Raw genomic sequence first — 19,379 nt, 5'->3', positions numbered from 1 at the left:
ACAGTGCAGTAGCAATAAATGCGAGAATATTGACTTCCATAACCTCTTTATTTTTTATTTTCACAATAACTCGGGATGTAATCCCATGGAGAGGAAAAAGGGGTATCTTGTAAATTCAAGGGTAGGGCTTGCCTTCTGATAATACTGAATCAATTCAATATTATGAATATCGGATCTATCAAATCAATTCATGGATGAGAGTTATATTTCACGGATGAGAGTTATATAGTATAACATAGGAAGATCCTCTATCCACACTAAGACCAAAATGGGTTTTTTGATTGGATTAGGAATTCCCTCTTTTTTAATCCTTTCTACTTTTTCTTTTCTATATCTCTAACCCACGAGCTTTCTTAATCTTCTACTTTCTTAATCTTATACAATTTCCCTTCCTTTTTCTTATAGTTATACATACAATTATGTATGTATTATATGACCAACTTTCTATGGGTCACATAGACATCCAAATAAGCAGTAGAAGTGAGATGGGGAAAAGTGGTCTGAAATAAAAAGGGAATACGATTTATGTATGGATTCCGGTAAAATACCGGTACTCTATTCCATAAGAGTGGAATAGGAAATTAAGATGAGGATGGTATCATCATAAAGAAAGATAGAGTAATATAATATCCTAAATTCTACTAATCCACATATCGTATGTGTGTCTTTCTTTATCTTTATCGATCGGGAGTAGTGAAAAAAAATTCCTATATGCCTTCCCTCCCTCTTTAATGAGGGATGCAAAATAAAAAAGTGAAGTAAGGGTGCCCTGTGGGTATTTGATCTTGCTCCTTGCCCCTTTTTTTCATGGAAAAAGGAAATATCAATTTCTCCATTCATTGAACCCTAGTTCGGGACTGACGGGGCTCGAACCCGCAGCTTCCGCCTTGACAGGGCGGTGCTCTGACCAATTGAACTACAATCCCCGCGGGGTGTATGGCATACCCATTCCTAAATAGAACCATAATAATATTCGATTCGTCTTTCGTACTCTAAGAAATAGACGAATCATATACTACATACCCACATATTATATTATACGTGGGTATAGTGAGAGTGACATAACTAGTATGTCGTGATTTTTATCACTAAAAATGGATAATAATCCAACCTTCAATAAGAAAAACTCTTTTGTTTGTAAGAAAGGAATGAGGGAGATATGGATTAGAAAAAAATTCCCTTTTTTCTTTATCTTTTATTTCTGTAGATCAGACATTTTATTTTATGGAAGAAAAACAAAAGGATTTAGTTCATACTCACGAAGCCCTAGTTTTTTGGTTTGGGCCGAGCTGGATTTGAACCAGCGTAGACATTGTCAACGAATTTATAGTCCGTCCCCATTAACCACTAGGGCATCGACCCAGGAAGAATTTATTCTAGGGTTTTTGCTAATCTATGATTAACCTCCTTTCATAATACTCCCTACCCCCAGGGGAAGTCGAATCCCCGCTGCCTCCTTGAAAGAGAGATGTCCTGAACCACTAGACGATAGGGGCATCACTAGACGATAGGGCCATATACAACCGCTCGTGATTATACTATAATCATAGTATGAGCAGTTTTTTGGAATTGTCAATATACTCGAAAAGTATAAATAGATCCAAAGCAAAGAGTTTTTCCAACTTTTCTGTTCTGTTTTCATCTAGGATTTTTTAGTTGATCGTTATAGATTAATTCTCCGTGCTTCATTTAGTGTTCAGACCAAAAATGCATCCATCCTGCACTAAGTCATAAAATTCTCTAAAAATATAGAGAAAGTTTGAAAAACAAAGAACAAAAGTGAATCAATTTAGTAGAAAAGTAGTCTATCAGATTCGAACCAACGACTTACGTCTTAGCACGAGATTACTCTACCACTAATTTAAAAAGCCCTTTATCGGATTTGAACCGATGACTTATGCCTTACCATGGCATTACTCTACCACTGAGTTAAAAGGGCTTTTTATTTAATTCAAAAATTAGCCACTTGGATTTCCCATTATGGGTCTACTGCATAATGTACATATTATATATATAATATATATATAGAGAGAGAGACATTATGTAGAGATTGTATATGTATATATCGATATCTTGAGAGCTCAAAATAAAATTAATAAAAAAAACATACCCTACATAACATATCCAACTCTTCTTGGTTCAGGGTTTTCCGTTTCCGAAGACTAGTAAAATAGGCGGATTCTGGAACCCCAAGGATTCAACGGTATATGGATATGGAAAATATAAGATTTCCGATCCTATCGGGAAAAGGCGGGGAACAGATACCCAATAGGATATAGGATCCTTGGGAGGAACTTTTGGTAATGGCCTTGATCCTCTATGCTATTTTTTATGTGTTCTTAGTTCTATTGAACTTTTTTCATTCTTTTAAACAAGAATCTAATAAACTAGAATTGAGTCAGTGGAAAAAAGGAGAGAGAGGAAAGTGTTAAATGGAGAGAGTCGACTAATCAGAGACTTTTAGGATCTTCTTTACATCAGGTAAATCTGTCGGCCCTGTCCGTTTTTTTCTTTAAGTTACGACTCTTTGCTGCTTACTTCTATCAAGCCATAGGGAAAGTCTATGATGAATTTGGAAAACTCATCTCACTCTTACTCTATGGCTCGGACTTAATGGGGGAAGAAAACATCTTCCATAATTTCTTTTTTGTTCAATTCTGGACAAAAAAGAAAAGGAAAAAGGAATTTATGGGGACAGTGTTACCCCCTATATCCCCTAGTTTATATTGTAGGAATAATAAAACAATTTAGCAGTCTGACACACTTACGTCCTTGCAAAGTAAATAATTATTATTGTAGTCGTAACCGTAGAATAGGATCCTAATCAAAATAAATACATTTGGTTCAGGCGCTATTAGCATGGTAAGAATTTTTTTTTTACAGAACAGAGGGGCTATCTAAATCCTAAAGTAAAGGCGAGCGATCGAAGTAGAAGTACCAACGGCTCAGTGTCATGAGCCTTCTCCATCTGATTCAATAAGGGGGAATTAGCCTTCTTGTCAAATGGCTATCCTTGACAAAGGGTACCATTTATACCATAATCTACAATGTAGCGGGTATAGTTTAGTGGTAAAAGTGTGATTCGTTCTATAAAATAACTGAATTTGAAATGATATACTTAAGGCATCCTTAAGTTTTTTATTTTTATATCCCGATGAAAACTTTAGTTCTTATAAAGGATTAAATCCTTTTCCTCTCAATAGCATATTGATGAAGAATATACATTCTGGCGATTTGTATCCAAAGACTAATTTAAATTGCATCCAAAATAAAAATAGGATTATGAGTACAGAGTCGCGAAGCATAATTTTGCATTGGATTAAGTATTCCAATTTTGAAAATATGAGTAAAGGATCTATGGATGAAGATACAAAAAAGTTGATTTCCAATCGTAACTAAATCTTCTTAAAATAAGGAATAAGGAAGCCAAATAGCTAAAAAACGATAGTTTTGGTTTACTAGAACCATCCGCATATTGTTTCAGCTCGGTGGAAACCCAATTCTTTTCCTCAGGATCTCTTGAATGAAATTAGGGAACGAAGTAAGTAGATTAGATGGATTTCGATAGAATTTCTATCTCCTACTCTATAAGGATCATCTAGAAAGCGGAGAGCTTTGGTTCCATTCAAATAGAAAAGCTGACATGGATGTTAAGTGGTGAGAATATCCATAAAGGAGCCGAGTGAAATCAAAATTTCATGTTCGGTTTTGAATTAGAGACGTTAAAAATAATCAACCAGCGTCGACTATAACCCCTAGCCTTCCAAGCTAACGATGCGGGTTCGATTCCCGCTACCCGCTCCATTCTGTATAAAAGGAGTATTCTCTTTGTCTAGACATGTTAGAGGCTTGTATTCAAGCCTTTTTTGTCCACCAGAGCGGAGTAGAGCAGTTTGGTAGCTCACGAGGCTCATAAACTTGAGGTCACGGGTTCGATTCCCGTCTCCGCACTTAGCAGTCTGTATAAAAGGACTATTCTATTTCTCTAGATATGGTAGAGGGGCGTATCCAACCCTTTTTTATTCATTAGTTCCTGGCCCTAGAGGGCAAAATTGAGCAGTTTGCGAAGTCACTTGCCTTCAAAAAAAGAAGGCGCAAGGCTTCTCCCTACCCTACAGAAAATAAAAATGAAACGAAAGGGACAGTCTACCTCTCTCTTCCCTTTAAAAAAAGTTTGCCCGTTGTTTGTCCCAGTTAATACCCAATTTTTGGAGCTCTGTTGGCGAGTTCTATTTCTGCCTCCGGAGCGCCCTCTTTTTTTGAGTGGGATGCAAAGGAAGGGTAAGATAGTAAGGGATACGGCACTAGACTAACACCTAATTAATACTTAATTTAATATAAGTAGTTAAACAGTTAACTAGACTAAACTTTTTATCATAGTACTTTGATAAATTAAGTGGGCGAGCGGCGGGAATCGAACCCGTATCTTCTCCTTGGCAAGGAGATATTTTACCATTGAACTACGCTCGCTACGGTATATATTTTATAGCGTATATCCGCCTGGGTCGACCTTCTATGTCTGGGTCGACCGTTTCATTTCATTTTCTATTATATTAGAGTTTTCCTTTTTTTATTATCTGTGAATGAATATTCTAATGGGAATGGAATTTCATAATACTGAAAGAGAAGAGCTAGCAATTCGGAACGCAAATTGCGTTTTAATACGTCTCACTATTCTAATTTTTTAGAAGAAATGGCCTTTATTATTTCTTTTTATGGGGTTAATAAATATTAACCAAATTTAATTTAAGAAATGAGAGAATTCAGAATAGCTACGAGAAAGACTAGTCCAATCCATAATGATGTACCGGAAAATACAACATTTTTATTATTTGACCAACCATCAGGAGAACCAAAACAAGGGGTACACTAATTACTAAGACCGAGGAAGTCGCAATTAATGCAAAAACAGCTAATTGGAAAGCAATAGTCATATTTCTAATCCTCCAAGCTACCATCAAATAAAGTTGACTACATATTTGATCCCTCACTTAAACCAAAATTGTAAAAAAATACAAGAAGTAGGAGGGGTTTAATCATGAATCCATTGATTCTTCTCTTTAATTCAAATTTATTACTTAAACCGCTTTTTTATTTGGATATGGGGGTGAGAAGAGATTATTTACTCTTTATTTCACAAGCGGGTATAGCGGATCCTGTATCCGTGTATACAGTATACAGAGATATATCGAAAAGGAACTTGTATCTGATATCTTTCTAGAGGCTAATAAATCTTTTTATTTTTAATATGGCTTTGTTCTATTTGTAGGAGTAAAATAAGGATTAGGCTGTGGAGAGATGGCTGAGTGGTTGATAGCTCCGGTCTTGAAAACCGGTATAGTTCTAGGAACTATCGAGGGTTCGAATCCCTCTCTCTCCTTTTGCTTATTGAATACGTTTGTTTCTTTCATTTTTTTCCTGTCCCTTATCTTTCTTTCATAAAAAGGAATGAATGGCTCGGCTAGATGGAATAACCGAGCCAGAACAGAAAAAAAGTAGAACAGGTATAAATAAGAAAATCTTAGTTAAGAGGGTTCATGTAAAGAACAGGTTCCAAATCACGATCGATTCCCTTTTCAAAACCTGCAGCAGCAGCTCGGGCTCTTCCTGCATGCCATAAATGGCCCACAAAAAAGAAGAATCCTAGAACAAAATGAGAAGTTGATAACCAACTTCTAGGAGAGACATAATTAACTGCATTGATCTCGATAGCTACGCCACCCACGGAATTTAAAGAGCCTAAAGGAGCGTGGGTCATATATTCTGCTGAGCGTCGTTCTTGCCAAGGTTGTATGTCTTTTTTCAACCTACTCAAGTCCAAACCATTGGGGCCCCTTAGAGGTTCTAACCATGGAGCACGAAGGTCCCAAAAACGCATAGTTTCCCCTCCAAAGATAACCTCCCCAGTTGGGGAACGCATTAGATATTTACCTAAACCTGTGGGTCCTTGAGCGGATCCCACATTAGCTCCAAGACGCTGGTCTCTAACTAGAAAAGTAAATGCTTGAGCTTGAGAAGCTTCTGGCCCGGTGGGTCCATAAAACTCACTCGGATAAGCTGTATTATTGAACCATACAAAACAACAAGCGATAAAACCAAAGACAGATAAAGCAGCTAAACTATAAGACAAGTAAGCTTCTCCAGACCATACAAATGCACGGCGAGCCCATGCGAAGGGTTTGGTTAAAATATGCCAAATTCCGCCAAGTACACAAATAAAACCCAACCATACATGCCCACCAATTATATCTTCTAAATCATCTACACTAACAATCCACCCTTCTCCACCAAAAGGAGATTTTAGTAAATAACCAAATATAACACTAGGGCTAAGGGTCAAATTGGTAATTTTTCTTACATCTCCCCCCAGGGGCCCAGGTATCATATACACCGCCAAAATAAAGAGCCTTGAGTACTAGAAGAAAAGCACCTAGACCTAACAAAATTAAGTGAATACCCAAAATTGTAGTCATTTTATTTCTATCTTTCCAGACATAACCAAAGAATGGAAAAGATTCCTCAAGAGTCTCGGGTCCCAGAAGCGCGTGATAAATGCCACCGAAGCCTAAGACTGCGGAGGAAATTAGGTGAAGTACGCCAGATACAAAGTACGGAAAAGTATCTAGAACTTCCCCCTGGCCCTACTCCCCAACCTAGAGTAGCTAAGTGTGGAAGTAAAATCAACCCTTGTCCATACATGGGCTTTTCTGGTACGAAATGGGCCACTTCAAATAGGTTCATTGCTCCGGCCCAGAATACGATTAATTCGGCATAGGCTACATGAGCTCCAAGCAGTTTACCGGACAAATTGATAAGTCTGGCATTCCCAGCCCACCAAGGAAAGCTGGTGGTTTCTTGGTCACGACCAGCTAAAATGAAAGTTCCATTAAAGAGCGTTTCCACGTGGTAGAACCTCCTCAGGGAATATAAGATTTTCATGAGGCTGATCCTGAGCTGCCATCCACGCACGAATACCCTCGTTTAAAAGAATATTTTTGGTGTAGAAAGTCTCAAATTCAGGATCTTCCGCTGCACGGATTTCCTGGGAAACAAAGTCATAGGCACGTAAGTTCAGAGCCAAGCCAACTACGCCAATAGCACTCATCCATAAACCGGTGACGGGTACAAATAGCATAAAGAAATGTAACCAACGTTTATTGGAAAAAGCAACACCAAAGATTTGGGACCAAAAGCGGTTAGCAGTGACCATGGAATAAGTTTCTTCAGCTTGAGTTGGGTTAAAAGCACGGAAGGTATTTGCACCATCACCGTCCTCAAATAGAGTGTTTTCTACGGTCGCTCCATGAATAGCGCATAGCAGAGCCGCACCTAATACTCCGGCAACTCCCATCATATGAAATGGGTTCAACGTCCAATTATGAAATCCTTGGAAGAAAAGGATGAATCAAAATATCGCTGCTACGCCAAAACTCGGCACAAAGAACCAACCAGATTGCCCCAGTGGATAAATAAGGAATACAAAAACAAAAACAGCAATTGGACCAGAGAATGAGATTGCATTATAAGGCCGCAATTGAACAGACCGAGCAAGTTCAAATTGGCGTAACATGAAACCTATTAGTGCAAAAGCCCCGTGGAGAGCTACAAAAGTCCATAGACCGCCTAATTGACACCAAGGAGTAAAATCTCCTTGTGCTTCGGGCCCCCATAGTAGCAACAAAGAGTGTGCTAAACTATTGGCAGGGGTAGAAACTGCTGCGGTTAAGAAATTACAACCTTCCAAATAGGAACTAGCCAATCCATGGGTATACCAAGAAGTTACAAAAGTTGTCCCTGTAAACCAACCCCCTAAAGCGAAATAAGCACAAGGAAAGAGCAATAGGCTAGACCATCCTACAAAAACGAAACGGTCCCTTCGTAACCAGTCATCCATAGTATCAAATAGATCATTTTCTTCTTTAGGAATTCTACCAAGGGATATAGTCATAGTGATCCTCCTATTCAATTACTTCAACCATTTCCGAGCACCTCATATCACTTTCCAAGGCATATGATAGTTTTATTATCTGTGGACGATTTCTTTGTCGTTCAATGCCCTTTTTCAATGGTCTCGAAGAGAGAAATTTCCCATTTTTATCTATGGAGTCACAGTCACAACCGAGGTCGTGGTAAATCCATGAATTTGATTCGATTTGTTTTTCTTATACTATAGAAATAGAAATAAATTGTTTTTCTTATACTATAGAAAGAAATAAACCTTTGAATTCAGCATTATTCCAAGACTCCTATTTGAAAGTCTATCTTTTAAGGGAAAAATGAAAATAAAAGTAACCCTTCTTTTCCCATTCCCTCTCTATTGCATGGGTGGAAGAACTAAAATAGAGGATTATGAAAAAAAATGGACCTTCGAATTCCAATTTATGTGTAGCGCAAAGGAGTTGCGATTTCTTCTTATTCCTATAGAACATCTAGTAACAAGAATATGAAATCGTAAATAGCGAAAAATTCTAGTCTTGCGCGGTCTAAGTCTAAGGAAATAAAAAAAATTCGCTTATACAATTTCATCTACATCGAATTTATATATCAGAATAGCGGATAGAGGCATTATTAAAGGAGTCAGGTCTACTTAGTTTATGCTTCTTTACAATTTTATGGTGGATTTGATAAGAACCCTTTTTGCTTTCTTGATAAATAATCGACAAAAAAAGCGTTTTTTTATATAACCTGCTTGTTTTATTATAATTATAACAAGTCCTATATGGAAATGCTCGCTAAAGAGAAAATCTATTTGATTTCTCTCGGCCAATATCGATTTTTAGAAAAAAACAAGAATTTTCTTCTTTTTTTATTAACATTAAGAAAAAAGAACATAATTAAAATGGAATTGGCAATATCATAGACTTTTGAAAGAAAAAAAGGGGGTTTTTTGCAACCGTTATTTCTTATTTCTTGCCTATATCATATCACGGAAACCTTTCGCTTTGGAACATGGAGAGATGCCTGAGTGGACTAAAGCGGCGGATTGCTAATCCGTTGTACAATTTTTTTGTACCGAGGGTTCGAATCCCTCTCTTTCCGCTCCCTTGGATCATTTGGGACTTTCGAATTGGAAAGAATTCTGACCCCCGGATTTTCTCATAGATAAATGTACGAAACAAATCCAATAAGAAAAAAAAACTGAATTTTTACTCCTCGCGTCCCGGATTCCGTCCTGGGTCATTAGATAAGAATCCAAAGATAAAGAGTGAAACAAAGAATATCACTACTGTATAAACAAAAAGTTTGAGAGTAAGCATTACATAATCTCCAAGATTTTTTTTAAGGAATAGATTACCAGTTTTTCCTTACCACACGGATCCACTAGGATGGTTTTTTTTATACCTAAAAATGCAAAAAAGAATTCTTGAAAAAAATTGCAAGAATTCTTTTATAATAAGCACTCTTATCAATAGCAAAAATAGGGTTAGGTGGTTAGGTATTGTGTAGGTACCTTTAGGTACCTGCCCAACCTAGGTGCAGGGGAGTAGAAAGGCTGATCCAAATTTATTGCTGTAGCTACCCATTCAATGTAGAAGAATTTAAATTTTAGAATCAAAGGTTCATAATATAAAAATATAAAACTTCTCGGCTTTTACCCATTTTAAATTTTTTTGGAATGAACACATCATTCAATTTGGCATACAGAGTACTAAAGATTTCATCGAAAACTTACAGCAGCTTGCCAAACAAAGGCTAATAGAAAAAAGAATAGAGGTATAACAGGCATAATATCCATGATTGGATTGAAAATAGCATAAGCTTCGGGTAATTTGGCAAAGAAAAAACTAGTAGGATAAAGAACAGAATTAAAACAGATACATGTTAAACTAAGTATATTAGGCATAACAAGCATTTCATTCTTGTAGAGTAAATAATTGGTTTTTTCTTGAGTTATTTTTTTAAGGGAAAGAAGGAAAAGGCAGATTCAAAATCTTTTTTCTTCGGACTTTCCCAAACACAAAATACCTCCTTGTATTTGCACTCTCAAATGAGAGTGGAATAAATTCGACTTTCATATAATATCTTAATAGAATTCCATGTAATGATCAATGCATTTTTTTGATTCTATATTATCCGCATGTGTAGAATACTAGCAAGAGAATATCCCTCCTTTTTTATGTAATTGAAATGGTATTGACGAATAACAAATAAACATACTAGTGTTTATTAGTGTCGCATAAAACCCGAAATGGGGCGTGGCCAAGTGGTAAGGCAGCGGGTTTTGGTCCCGTTACTCGGAGGTTCGAATCCTTCCGTCCCAGATTGTTTCTGATGAAACAAACGGTGAAATCATATAGTATTCCGTACGAGACAAAAGTGTATTAAAGAGAATAATGATATCTTATTCTTTCTCAGAAAACATAATAAAGTCTTAAGTCCAGTCAAATTGACTATCTTTATTTTCATGAAAAATGGGATCTATCAAGCACATTCAGGATATGCCTCTACTATAAAATCACTTAGTCATATTTTTTTCTTCCTTTTGGTATTCGAGTTGAAGAAGTACGAGAATTCTTATCTACCAAAAACTTTCACTCTTTTCATTGGAATAGTTTATTTAGTTATTATAGTTAATTGTTTTTTTGTACTGAAAAATATATTACTACTAGAATTCTAATTCTAGTAATTAAATTAATTAAACTTTTTTGGAGGTTGATAGTTTATTTATTGAGGAAGAGTCAATCCTTCTTTTCTCACTTCAAGATTGATCATCTCGAGCCATCCGTTGAGGGTGGAAATTTAAGAATAAATAAGTTTTACGCAAACTTGTTAGTCGTCTTTTTCAAACTATGTTTCATTCATATGATAGAATTTTAATATGGGTTTAAATAAATTGGATCTTGGCGGAGGCTTCCCGGATAAATACTTACTTTCTTTTATCCATATTGCTCCATAGATAGCAAGTTTTAATTAGTATAAAAAAACTAAACCAATGACTATTCATGATTCCATCCATATTGGATCAATTCTCTATACCACTTTGCAATGAAAAGAGGAATGTTTGTTATGGTAAAACTTCGTTTAAAACGATGTGGTAGAAAGCAACATGCGACTTGAAGGACATGATCGATTGTGGATTTTTCTATCCATCATTTTCCATAGTAATGAAAATGCTCTTGGCTCGACATAGCCTGTTCTATTCGTTCCGAACCAAATTTGCGCTTGGTTTAAGTAACATAGTACACGATGGAGCTCGAGAGGACAGAATTTTTTTATCAAGGGAAAGAATCTAGGGTTAGTGAAAACTAATAAATTAGGCCAACTTTGTCAGTCTATCCTTAATATAGAAATAAATCGAAAGGTTAAAATAAGAATAAAGTCCAATAAAAGTATTTCAGAATCAATCCCTCTTATTAGATTTCTATAGAAGAGATAAATGCTTTATCGAAGGAAATAAGAAAAAAGGGTATGTTGCTACTCTTTTGAAAGAAAAAAAATAGGAATTCCCGAAGTAATGTCTAAACCCAAGGATTTCACAAATCAAAGATATAGGATTCCAGAACAAGTAAACACAATTTTCAATTGTCTCAACAACAGAGTTGGATCAGAATAAGGAATAAAAGTCAATTCGTTCGAAATGAGAAAAAGAAAAGAGTTTAAAGACGACTCAAATTTTTTGGAAGGATTTTGCCTTCGAAGTTTGTCAGGCAAAATTAGCCCACTTGAGTCATGAGTATAAATGAAATTTGTTTTTTATGTAAGGAAATTAATGCACGTCATAGTCTAATTTCTATTATTATCGACAGAAATTCGAATCATTTTCTCGAGCCGTATGAGGAGAAAACCTCCTATCCGTTTCTAGGGGGGCGTTGTTTATCTACATCTATCCCAATAAGCTGTCTATCGAATCGTTGCAATTGATGTTCGATCTCGAAGAGAAGGAAGAGATCTTCAAAAAGTAGGTTTTTATGATCCGATAAAGAATCAAACTTGTTTAAATGTTCCAGCTATTCTCTATTTCCTTGAAAAGGGTGCTCAACCAACAAGAACTGTTTATGATATTTTAAGGAAGGCGGAATTCTTTAAAGAAAAAGAAAGAACTTTGAGTTAATTGAAGAACTAAATGAATCAAAAAGTAGGATAGGAGAAGATTATTAGTATTCCTAGTTGTCTAATTATTTAGACACAATTTACCTCTTTTTTAATCCTATTTGGATTTATATTATATCGTGCCAATTCAACATAAGCCCCTATTTTATTTACTTTTTCTATCTAATTTGTTTTCTTACCATTGTATTTCCATTGACAAAGGTCTATTGAACAAATAGAATTTGTAGATAGATGGGTCTCTTTATCGTCACTCCATATTCAATTTTTTCGCCTACACTTCGCTCAAATGATAAGGGTGTTCCTCTTGCATGTATTCTCATACAATATAATATATTTTTTAAATAAAAATCGCTAAAAATAAGAAGAATTTGGCCATCCTGATTAGGGTCGCTCTTTTTTTAACTTTACTTTAGTGGAATTTAACCGGACCTGTTCTATTTGGCATTTGAGTGTTTTTCATGGTCGATAAAAAAATCTATTGATGTCTTGCTAGTTCAATGTTTTGACAGAAGCGCACGGTGTAATTCCATTGATTTTTGGATTTCGATCGTATCTAAGATCCTTTTTTTATCTGGGTTGCTAACTCAATGGTAGAGTACTCAGCTTTTAAGTGCGACTATGATCTTTTACACATTTGGATGAAACAACAAATTCGTCCATACTCTTGGTAGAGTCTAGAAGACCACGACTGATCCTCAAAGGTAATGAATGGAAAAAATAGCATGTCTTAATAAAATCAATCTTTTTTGAATGGAATCCAAAATTACGATTTTCTGGGTCTAATGAATAAATGGATAGAGCCTGGCTCCAATTCTGGTAAAATAAAAAGCAACGAGCTGAACTTCCTAATTGGAATGATTCCCCACTCTAATTAGACGTTAAAAATAGATTAGTGCCGGATGCGGGGAAAGGTTGGGCTTTCCTATGAGTGGACCCTTTATTTTTTCTTTTTTTAGAAATCCTAATTATTCTTGATTATGTATTGAATAAGGGATGTTATGGATTGAATGTGTAAAAGAAGCAGTATATTGATAAAGAGGCTGTATTCCAAAGTCAAAAGAGCGATTGGCCTGCAAAAATAAAAAACTTGTTCTGTTCTTTTTTTAATTAGAACAAACATAAACTAATTGGGTAGAAAAGGAGCAGAAAAAGATCTGTGGATTAGACTCCCTTTCTTTCCAGGGTTTGTATTAAAAATGCAACACCCTGTTTTGACCGTATTGCACTATGTATCATCATTCGATAAACCGAGAAATGCTTCTTCTCTCTGATTCAAGTAGAAATACAAATGGAAAAATTCGAAGGGTATTCAGAAAAACATAAATCTCGTCAACAATACTTTGTCTACCCACTTCTCTTTCAGGAATATATTTATGCATTTGCCCACCATTATGGATTAAATGGTTCTGAACCTGTGGAAATAGTTGTTAGTTGTAATAACAAGAAATTTAGTTCACTACTTGTGAAACGTTTAATTATTCGAATGTATCAGCAGAATTTTTTGGATAACTCGGGAAATCATCCTAACCAAGATCGATTATTGGATTACAAAAATTATTTTTATTCTGAGTTTTATTCTCAGATTCTATCTGAAGGGTTTGCGATCGTTGTGGAAATCCCATTCTCGCTACGGGAATTATTTTGTCTGAAAGAAAAAGAAATACCAAAGTTTCAGAATTTACGCTCTATTCATTCAATATTTCCCTTTTTAGAAGACAAATTTTTGCATTTGGATTATCTATCACATATAGAAATACCCTATCCTATCCATTTGGAAATCCTGGTTCAACTCCTTCAATACCGTATCCAAGATGTTCCATCTTTGCATTTATTGCGATTCTTTCTCAACTATTATTCGAATTGGAATAGTTTTATTACTTCAATGAAATCCATTTTTTATTTTCAAAAAGAAAATAAAAGACTATTTCGATTCCTATATAACTCTTATGTATCAGAATATGAATTTTTGTTGTTGTTTCTTCGTAAACAATCTTCTTGCTTACCATTAGCATCTTCTCGAACTTTTCTGGAATGAATCCACTTTTCTAGGAAGATGGAACATTTTGGGATAATGTACCCTGGTTTTTCTCGGAAAACCCTATGGTTCTTTATGGATCCTCTTATGCATTATGTTCGATATCAAGGAAAGGCAATTCTTGCATCAAAAGGCACTTTTTTTGAAGAAGAAATGGAAATGCTACCTTATCAATTTCTGGCAATATTATTTCTGTTTTTGGACTCAGCTGCGAAGAATCCATATAAACCGATTAGCAAACTCTTGCTTCGATTTTATGGGGTACCTTTCAAGTGTACCAAAAATTTCTTTGTTAGTAAGGAATCAAATGCTGGAGAATTCATTTCTAATAGATACTCGAATGAAAAAATTCGATACCATAGTCCCCGCTACTCTCCTCATAGGATACTTATCAAAAGCTCAATTTTGTACTGGATCGGGGCATCCTATTAGTAAACCCATTTGGACAGATTTATCAGATTGGGATATTCTTGATCGATTTGGTCGGATATGTAGAAATCTTTTTCATTATCATAGTGGATCTTCGAAAAAATGGACTTTGTATCGACTAAAGTATATACTTCGACTTTCATGCGCTAGAACTTTAGCTCGGAAACATAAAAGCACGGTACGAACTTTTATGCAACGATTGGGTTCGGCATTTTTAGAAGAATTTTTTATGGAAGAAGAGCAAGTTTTTTCTTTGATGTTCACCAAAACAACTCTTTTTTCTTTCCGTGGATCAAACACTGACCGTATTTGGTATTTGGATATTATACGTATCAATGACCTGGTCAACCCTCTTAATTAATCATTAGACGAAATTAAGAAACAGGAAAGGGTTGATAAATGATCAAGAAAAAACTTTTCTATTTTTCATTCTGAAATGTTCTTTTTATTATAATAAAGAGTACGTGAATCAACTTACTAATTAAAAAAATTAGTAGAACTTCCTCTTTGGAATAGAAATTGGCTATTTCTACATAGGGAAAGTCGTGTGCAATGAAAAATGCAAGCACGATTTGGGGAGGGATTTTTCTCTATTGTAACAAGGAAGAATTATCTACTCCATCCGACTAGTTCCGGGTTCGAGTCCCGGGCAACCCATATAGAAAAGACTCATCAAAGTTTTTAACTTTGACTCACTTCATTTACAAATACAAAATTATTGGTTTGGTTAATTTAGTTATATGGATAGCTAATCTTTGGGCTGACTTGGTTGACATTGGTATATAGTCTATGTTATACTGTTAAATAACAAGCCTTCTATTATCTATATTCTAGTTAATACGTGTGCTTGGGAGTCCTTGCAATTTGAATAAACCAAGATCTTACCATGACTGCAATTTTAGAGAGACGCGAAAGTACAAGCCTGTGGGGTCGCTTCTGCAACTGGATAACTAGCACTGAAAATCGTCTTTACATCGGATGGTTCGGTGTTTTGATGATCCCTACCTTATTGACCGCAACTTCTGTATTATCGCCTTCATCGCTTCCCCTCCAGTAGATATTGATGGTATTCGTGAGCCTGTTTCTGGTTCTTTACTTTATGGAAACAATATTATCTCTGGTGCTATTATCCCTACTTCTGCGGCGATCGGATTGCACTTTTACCCAATTTGGGAAGCTGCATCTGTTGATGAGTGGTTATACAATGGTGGTCCTTATGAGCTAATTGTTCTACACTTCTTACTTGGTGTAGCTTGTTATATGGGTCGTGAGTGGGAACTTAGTTTCCGTCTGGGTATGCGTCCTTGGATTGCTGTTGCATATTCAGCTCCTGTTGCAGCTGCTACTGCTGTTTTCTTGATTTACCCTATTGGTCAAGGAAGCTTTTCTGATGGTATGCCTTTAGGAATCTCTGGTACTTTCAACTTTATGATTGTATTCCAGGCAGAGCACAACATCCTTAGGCATCCATTCCACATGTTAGGTGTAGCTGGTGTATTCGGCGGTTCCCTATTCAGTGCTATGCATGGTTCCTTGGTAACCTCTAGTTTGATCAGGGAAACTACTGAAAATGAATCTCCTAATGAGGGTTACAAATTTGGTCAAGAGGAAGAAACTTATAATATTGTGGCTGCTCATGGTTATTTTGGCCAACTAATCTTCCAATATGCTAGTTTCAACAACTCTCGTTCTTTACACTTCTTCTTGGCTGCTTGGCCTGTAGTAGGAATCTGGTTCACTGCTTTAGGTATTAGTACTATGGCTTTCAACCTAAATGGTTTCAATTTCAACCAATCTGTAGTTGATAGTCAAGGTCGCGTTATTAATACTTGGGCTGATATCATCAACCGTGCTAACCTTGGTATGGAAGTAATGCACGAACATAATGCTCACAACTTCCCTCTAGACTTAGCTGCTGTTGAAGTTCCATCTATTAATGGATAAGGTTTTTCTGCTAACATATAAGAATTTTTGAAGAAAGAAAAGACAGAAATACCCAATATCTTGTTCTAGCAAGATATTGGGTATTTCTGTCTTTATTTTGAATCTTTTTTTCTTCTTAATCTTTCTATTCAGAATTCAGTTAACGACGAGATTTAGTATCCTTTCTTGCATTTTCATAACTCGTGAAATGCCGAGTAGGCACGAATTCCCCCAATTTGCGACCTACCATAGGATTTGTTATGTAAATAGGTATATGTTCCTTTCCATTATGAATCGTGATTGTATGGCCAACCATTGTGGGTAGAATGCTAGATGCCCGGGACCACGTTACTATTGTTTCTTTCTCCTCCTTCATATTGACCTTTTCTATCTTTGCCAATAAATGATGAGCTACAAAAGGATTCGTTTTTTTCGTGTCACAGCTGATTACTCCTTTTTTCCTTTTTAAAGAGTGGCATTCTATGTCCAATATCTCGATCGAAGTACGGAGGTCAGAATAAATAGAATAATGATCAATGGAAAAAAGCAAAAAATCCTTTAGCTGGATAAGGGGCGGATGTAGCCAAGTGGATCAAGGCAGTGGATTGTGAATCCACCATGCGCGGGTTCAATTCCCGTCGTTCGCCCATCGCATTATTGCAAATTCCAAAAATGCAATTTTCCATATTCCTAGTTACGTATTTACTTATGGCGACGAAGAATAAAACTATCGCTATATTTTTTCCTTTTCCTAGTTCTTCTTCCAAGCGCAGGATAACCCCAAGGGGTTGTGGGTTTTTTTTCTACCAATGAGAGCTTTCCCTTCACCGCCCCCATGGGGGTGGTCCACAGGGTTCATAACTACCCCTCTTACTACGGGGCGTTTACCTAGCCAATACTTAGATCCGGCTCTACCCAAACTTTTTTGGTTCACCCCAACATTACCCACTTGTCCGACTGTTGCTAAGCAGTTTTGGGATACTAAACGGACCTCCCCAAATGGTAATCTTAAAGTGGCCGATTTACCCTCTTTTGCAATGAGTTTCGCTACAGCACCTGCTGCTCTAGCTAATTTCCCACCCCTTCCACGTGTGATTTCTATGTTATGCATGGCCGTGCCTAAGGGCATATCGGTTGAAGTAGATTCTTCTTTTCTCTCAAAAAACCCCTTCCCAAACTGTACAAGCTTCTTCCAAAGCATACGGCTTTCTAGATGTATATGACGATCTCTAGACAGATGGATCTTATATGAATCATATGATGAAGTACCACATGAGTGGATATATAGGTAAGGAATCCAAATCTGTCGAATCGCTCATGTTATGATCTTCTACATCCTAGGTCTCTGCGTTCCGTCATCTGGCTTATGTTCTTCATGTAGCATTCAGATCGAATGACTCTATGAAATTACGTCGATACTTCCACATATTATGGGTAACGTAGGAGACATCCCTATTTTCCCCCGGGGGTCTTAATTACCACCGCTTAGCTTTCAATTTGCCTCTGACCATCAAATTAAATGTGAATAACCCGTCCTCCTCTCTTTGAAACAAGGGGCACTTCCGGTTCTGTGCGTGCTTCAAACAATTTTGTCTTCTCCATATTACCATATCTCTAGAGCCAATAATTTTCTATGAGGAACTACTGAACTCAATCACTTGCTGCCGTTACTCAACAGTTTTCTGTTGAGGTCTATCCCATAGAGGTAGTCAAATTGGATCAGTGATCGATTTCTAGGTTTCGTCGTTAACCTAATTGGTTACTTCCAATTACGTAAATCAATAGTTCAAACCGCACTCAAAGGTAGGGCATTTCCCATTGATATAGGAACTTTTGTACCAGAAACAATAGTATCTCCAATTATAGCCCCTCTGGGATGTAAAATATATCTCTTCTCACCATCCCCATAGTGTATGAGACAAATGTATGCATTTCGATTAGGGTCGTATTCTATGGTTACGATTCTACCAGATATGTCTTTTTGATTCCGTCAAAAATCTATTTTACGGTATAGGCGCTTATGACCTCCCCCTCTATGCCTTGCGGTAATGATTCCTCTGGAATTACGACCTTTACCACAACGGTGCCGTCCATGGATCAAATTATTTCGTGGATTGGATTTCACTTGCCTGTCTACGGTTCCCTTGTGTGTGCTCGGGATAGGTGTTTTGTATAAATGTTTCGCCGTATTATTAAGTATTCTCCTTTAGTTTTTTTCTCTATCTAGAAGTGGAATAGAATAACCCGGTTGAAGGGTAATGATCATACGTCTGTAATGCATTGTATGGCCCAGAATAGGTCCTATTCTTCTACCATTTCCAGGTAGTCGATGGCTATTCACAGCTACCACCTTAACACCAAAGAAGAGTTCGACCCAATGCTTTATTTCTGTCTTAGTGAATCCCGATTCGACATTAAAAGTATATTGATTCTATCCCAATAAACGAAGACTTTTTTCTGTAAATACTGCGTATTGGATTCCATCCATAAATCGACTTTCCCTCCTATGCTCTGAGTTCCAGTATCGATAAGAATTCGAGTTCTTATTGTTCTTATGTTATGGTATGAATATACCATACCAATTCGTTATGTATGGATGATGGATGAGATTCCATGGATAGAGAGCCAGTTCCAATAGACTTATGGAATGTTCCCGTTCGTGTGCATCCAGCAGGAATTGAACCCGCAAATTTACCAATTATGAGTTGAGCGCTTTAACCATTCAGCCATGGATGCTTATCAGGGATCATCGTACATCGTAAATAACCAATTTTCATATAGAAAGACATATCATAGAAAAATGAAATCGAAAATATTCCGAGATGGCAAATATTCAGAGATGACTATGAAAACACCTCTCTGGATCCTCGAATTGAAAGAGAGATTGAGCGGGATCAAGAATCCTAATTCTCGCTATTTGGAATGGATCCAATTCTATTGA

The 19,379-nt window shown here is 36.5% G+C and overlaps 1 protein-coding gene, 5 non-coding genes and 3 pseudogenes across 7 annotated transcripts; 4 read left to right on the top strand and 5 right to left on the bottom strand.

The window, feature by feature from the left end:
• Positions 1-1,280: 1,280 nt before the first annotated feature.
• On the bottom strand, positions 1,281-1,362 carry TRNAY-AUA (transfer RNA tyrosine (anticodon AUA)). Its single transcript has one exon. It is a non-coding gene; the product is annotated as a tRNA-Tyr (tRNA).
• Positions 1,363-1,867: 505 nt separating this feature from the next.
• TRNAT-GGU (transfer RNA threonine (anticodon GGU)) lies at positions 1,868-1,939 on the bottom strand. The gene has a single exon. It is a non-coding gene; the product is annotated as a tRNA-Thr (tRNA).
• A 2,460-nt stretch (positions 1,940-4,399) lies between these two features.
• TRNAG-GCC (transfer RNA glycine (anticodon GCC)) lies at positions 4,400-4,470 on the bottom strand. Its single transcript has one exon. It is a non-coding gene; the product is annotated as a tRNA-Gly (tRNA).
• Positions 4,471-5,292: 822 nt separating this feature from the next.
• TRNAS-UGA (transfer RNA serine (anticodon UGA)) lies at positions 5,293-5,380 on the top strand. Its single transcript has one exon. It is a non-coding gene; the product is annotated as a tRNA-Ser (tRNA).
• Positions 5,381-6,886: 1,506 nt separating this feature from the next.
• LOC123119059 (photosystem II D2 protein-like) lies at positions 6,887-7,966 on the bottom strand (annotated as a pseudogene).
• A 985-nt stretch (positions 7,967-8,951) lies between these two features.
• TRNAS-GCU (transfer RNA serine (anticodon GCU)) lies at positions 8,952-9,039 on the top strand. The gene has a single exon. It is a non-coding gene; the product is annotated as a tRNA-Ser (tRNA).
• Positions 9,040-14,061: 5,022 nt separating this feature from the next.
• On the top strand, positions 14,062-15,489 carry LOC123119058 (maturase K-like). The gene has a single exon (XM_044538700.1). It carries the CDS (start codon positions 14,181-14,183, stop codon positions 14,874-14,876), a length of 696 nt encoding a protein of 231 aa, XP_044394635.1. The 5' UTR covers positions 14,062-14,180; the 3' UTR covers positions 14,877-15,489.
• On the top strand, positions 15,393-16,483 carry LOC123119057 (photosystem II protein D1-like; annotated as a pseudogene). Its single transcript, XR_006458407.1, has one exon. The product of XR_006458407.1 is annotated as a photosystem II protein D1-like (transcript).
• A 91-nt stretch (positions 16,484-16,574) lies between these two features.
• On the bottom strand, positions 16,575-19,168 carry LOC123124916 (50S ribosomal protein L2, chloroplastic-like; annotated as a pseudogene).
• Between the last annotated feature and the right edge of the window lie 211 nt (positions 19,169-19,379).

This window comes from Triticum aestivum, chromosome 5D (assembly GCF_018294505.1).
Source record: "Triticum aestivum cultivar Chinese Spring chromosome 5D, IWGSC CS RefSeq v2.1, whole genome shotgun sequence".
Lineage (NCBI taxonomy): Eukaryota > Viridiplantae > Streptophyta > Magnoliopsida > Poales > Poaceae > Triticum > Triticum aestivum.
The sequence above is the reverse complement of the archived record's forward strand: the minus strand, read 5'-3'. Positions and strand labels throughout refer to the sequence as shown.

Excerpts from the sequence above, each read along its gene's own strand:
- LOC123119058 (XM_044538700.1), top strand. The coding sequence starts at position 14,181 with ATGTTCGATATCAAGGAAAGGCAATTCTTGCATCAAAAGGCACTTTTT.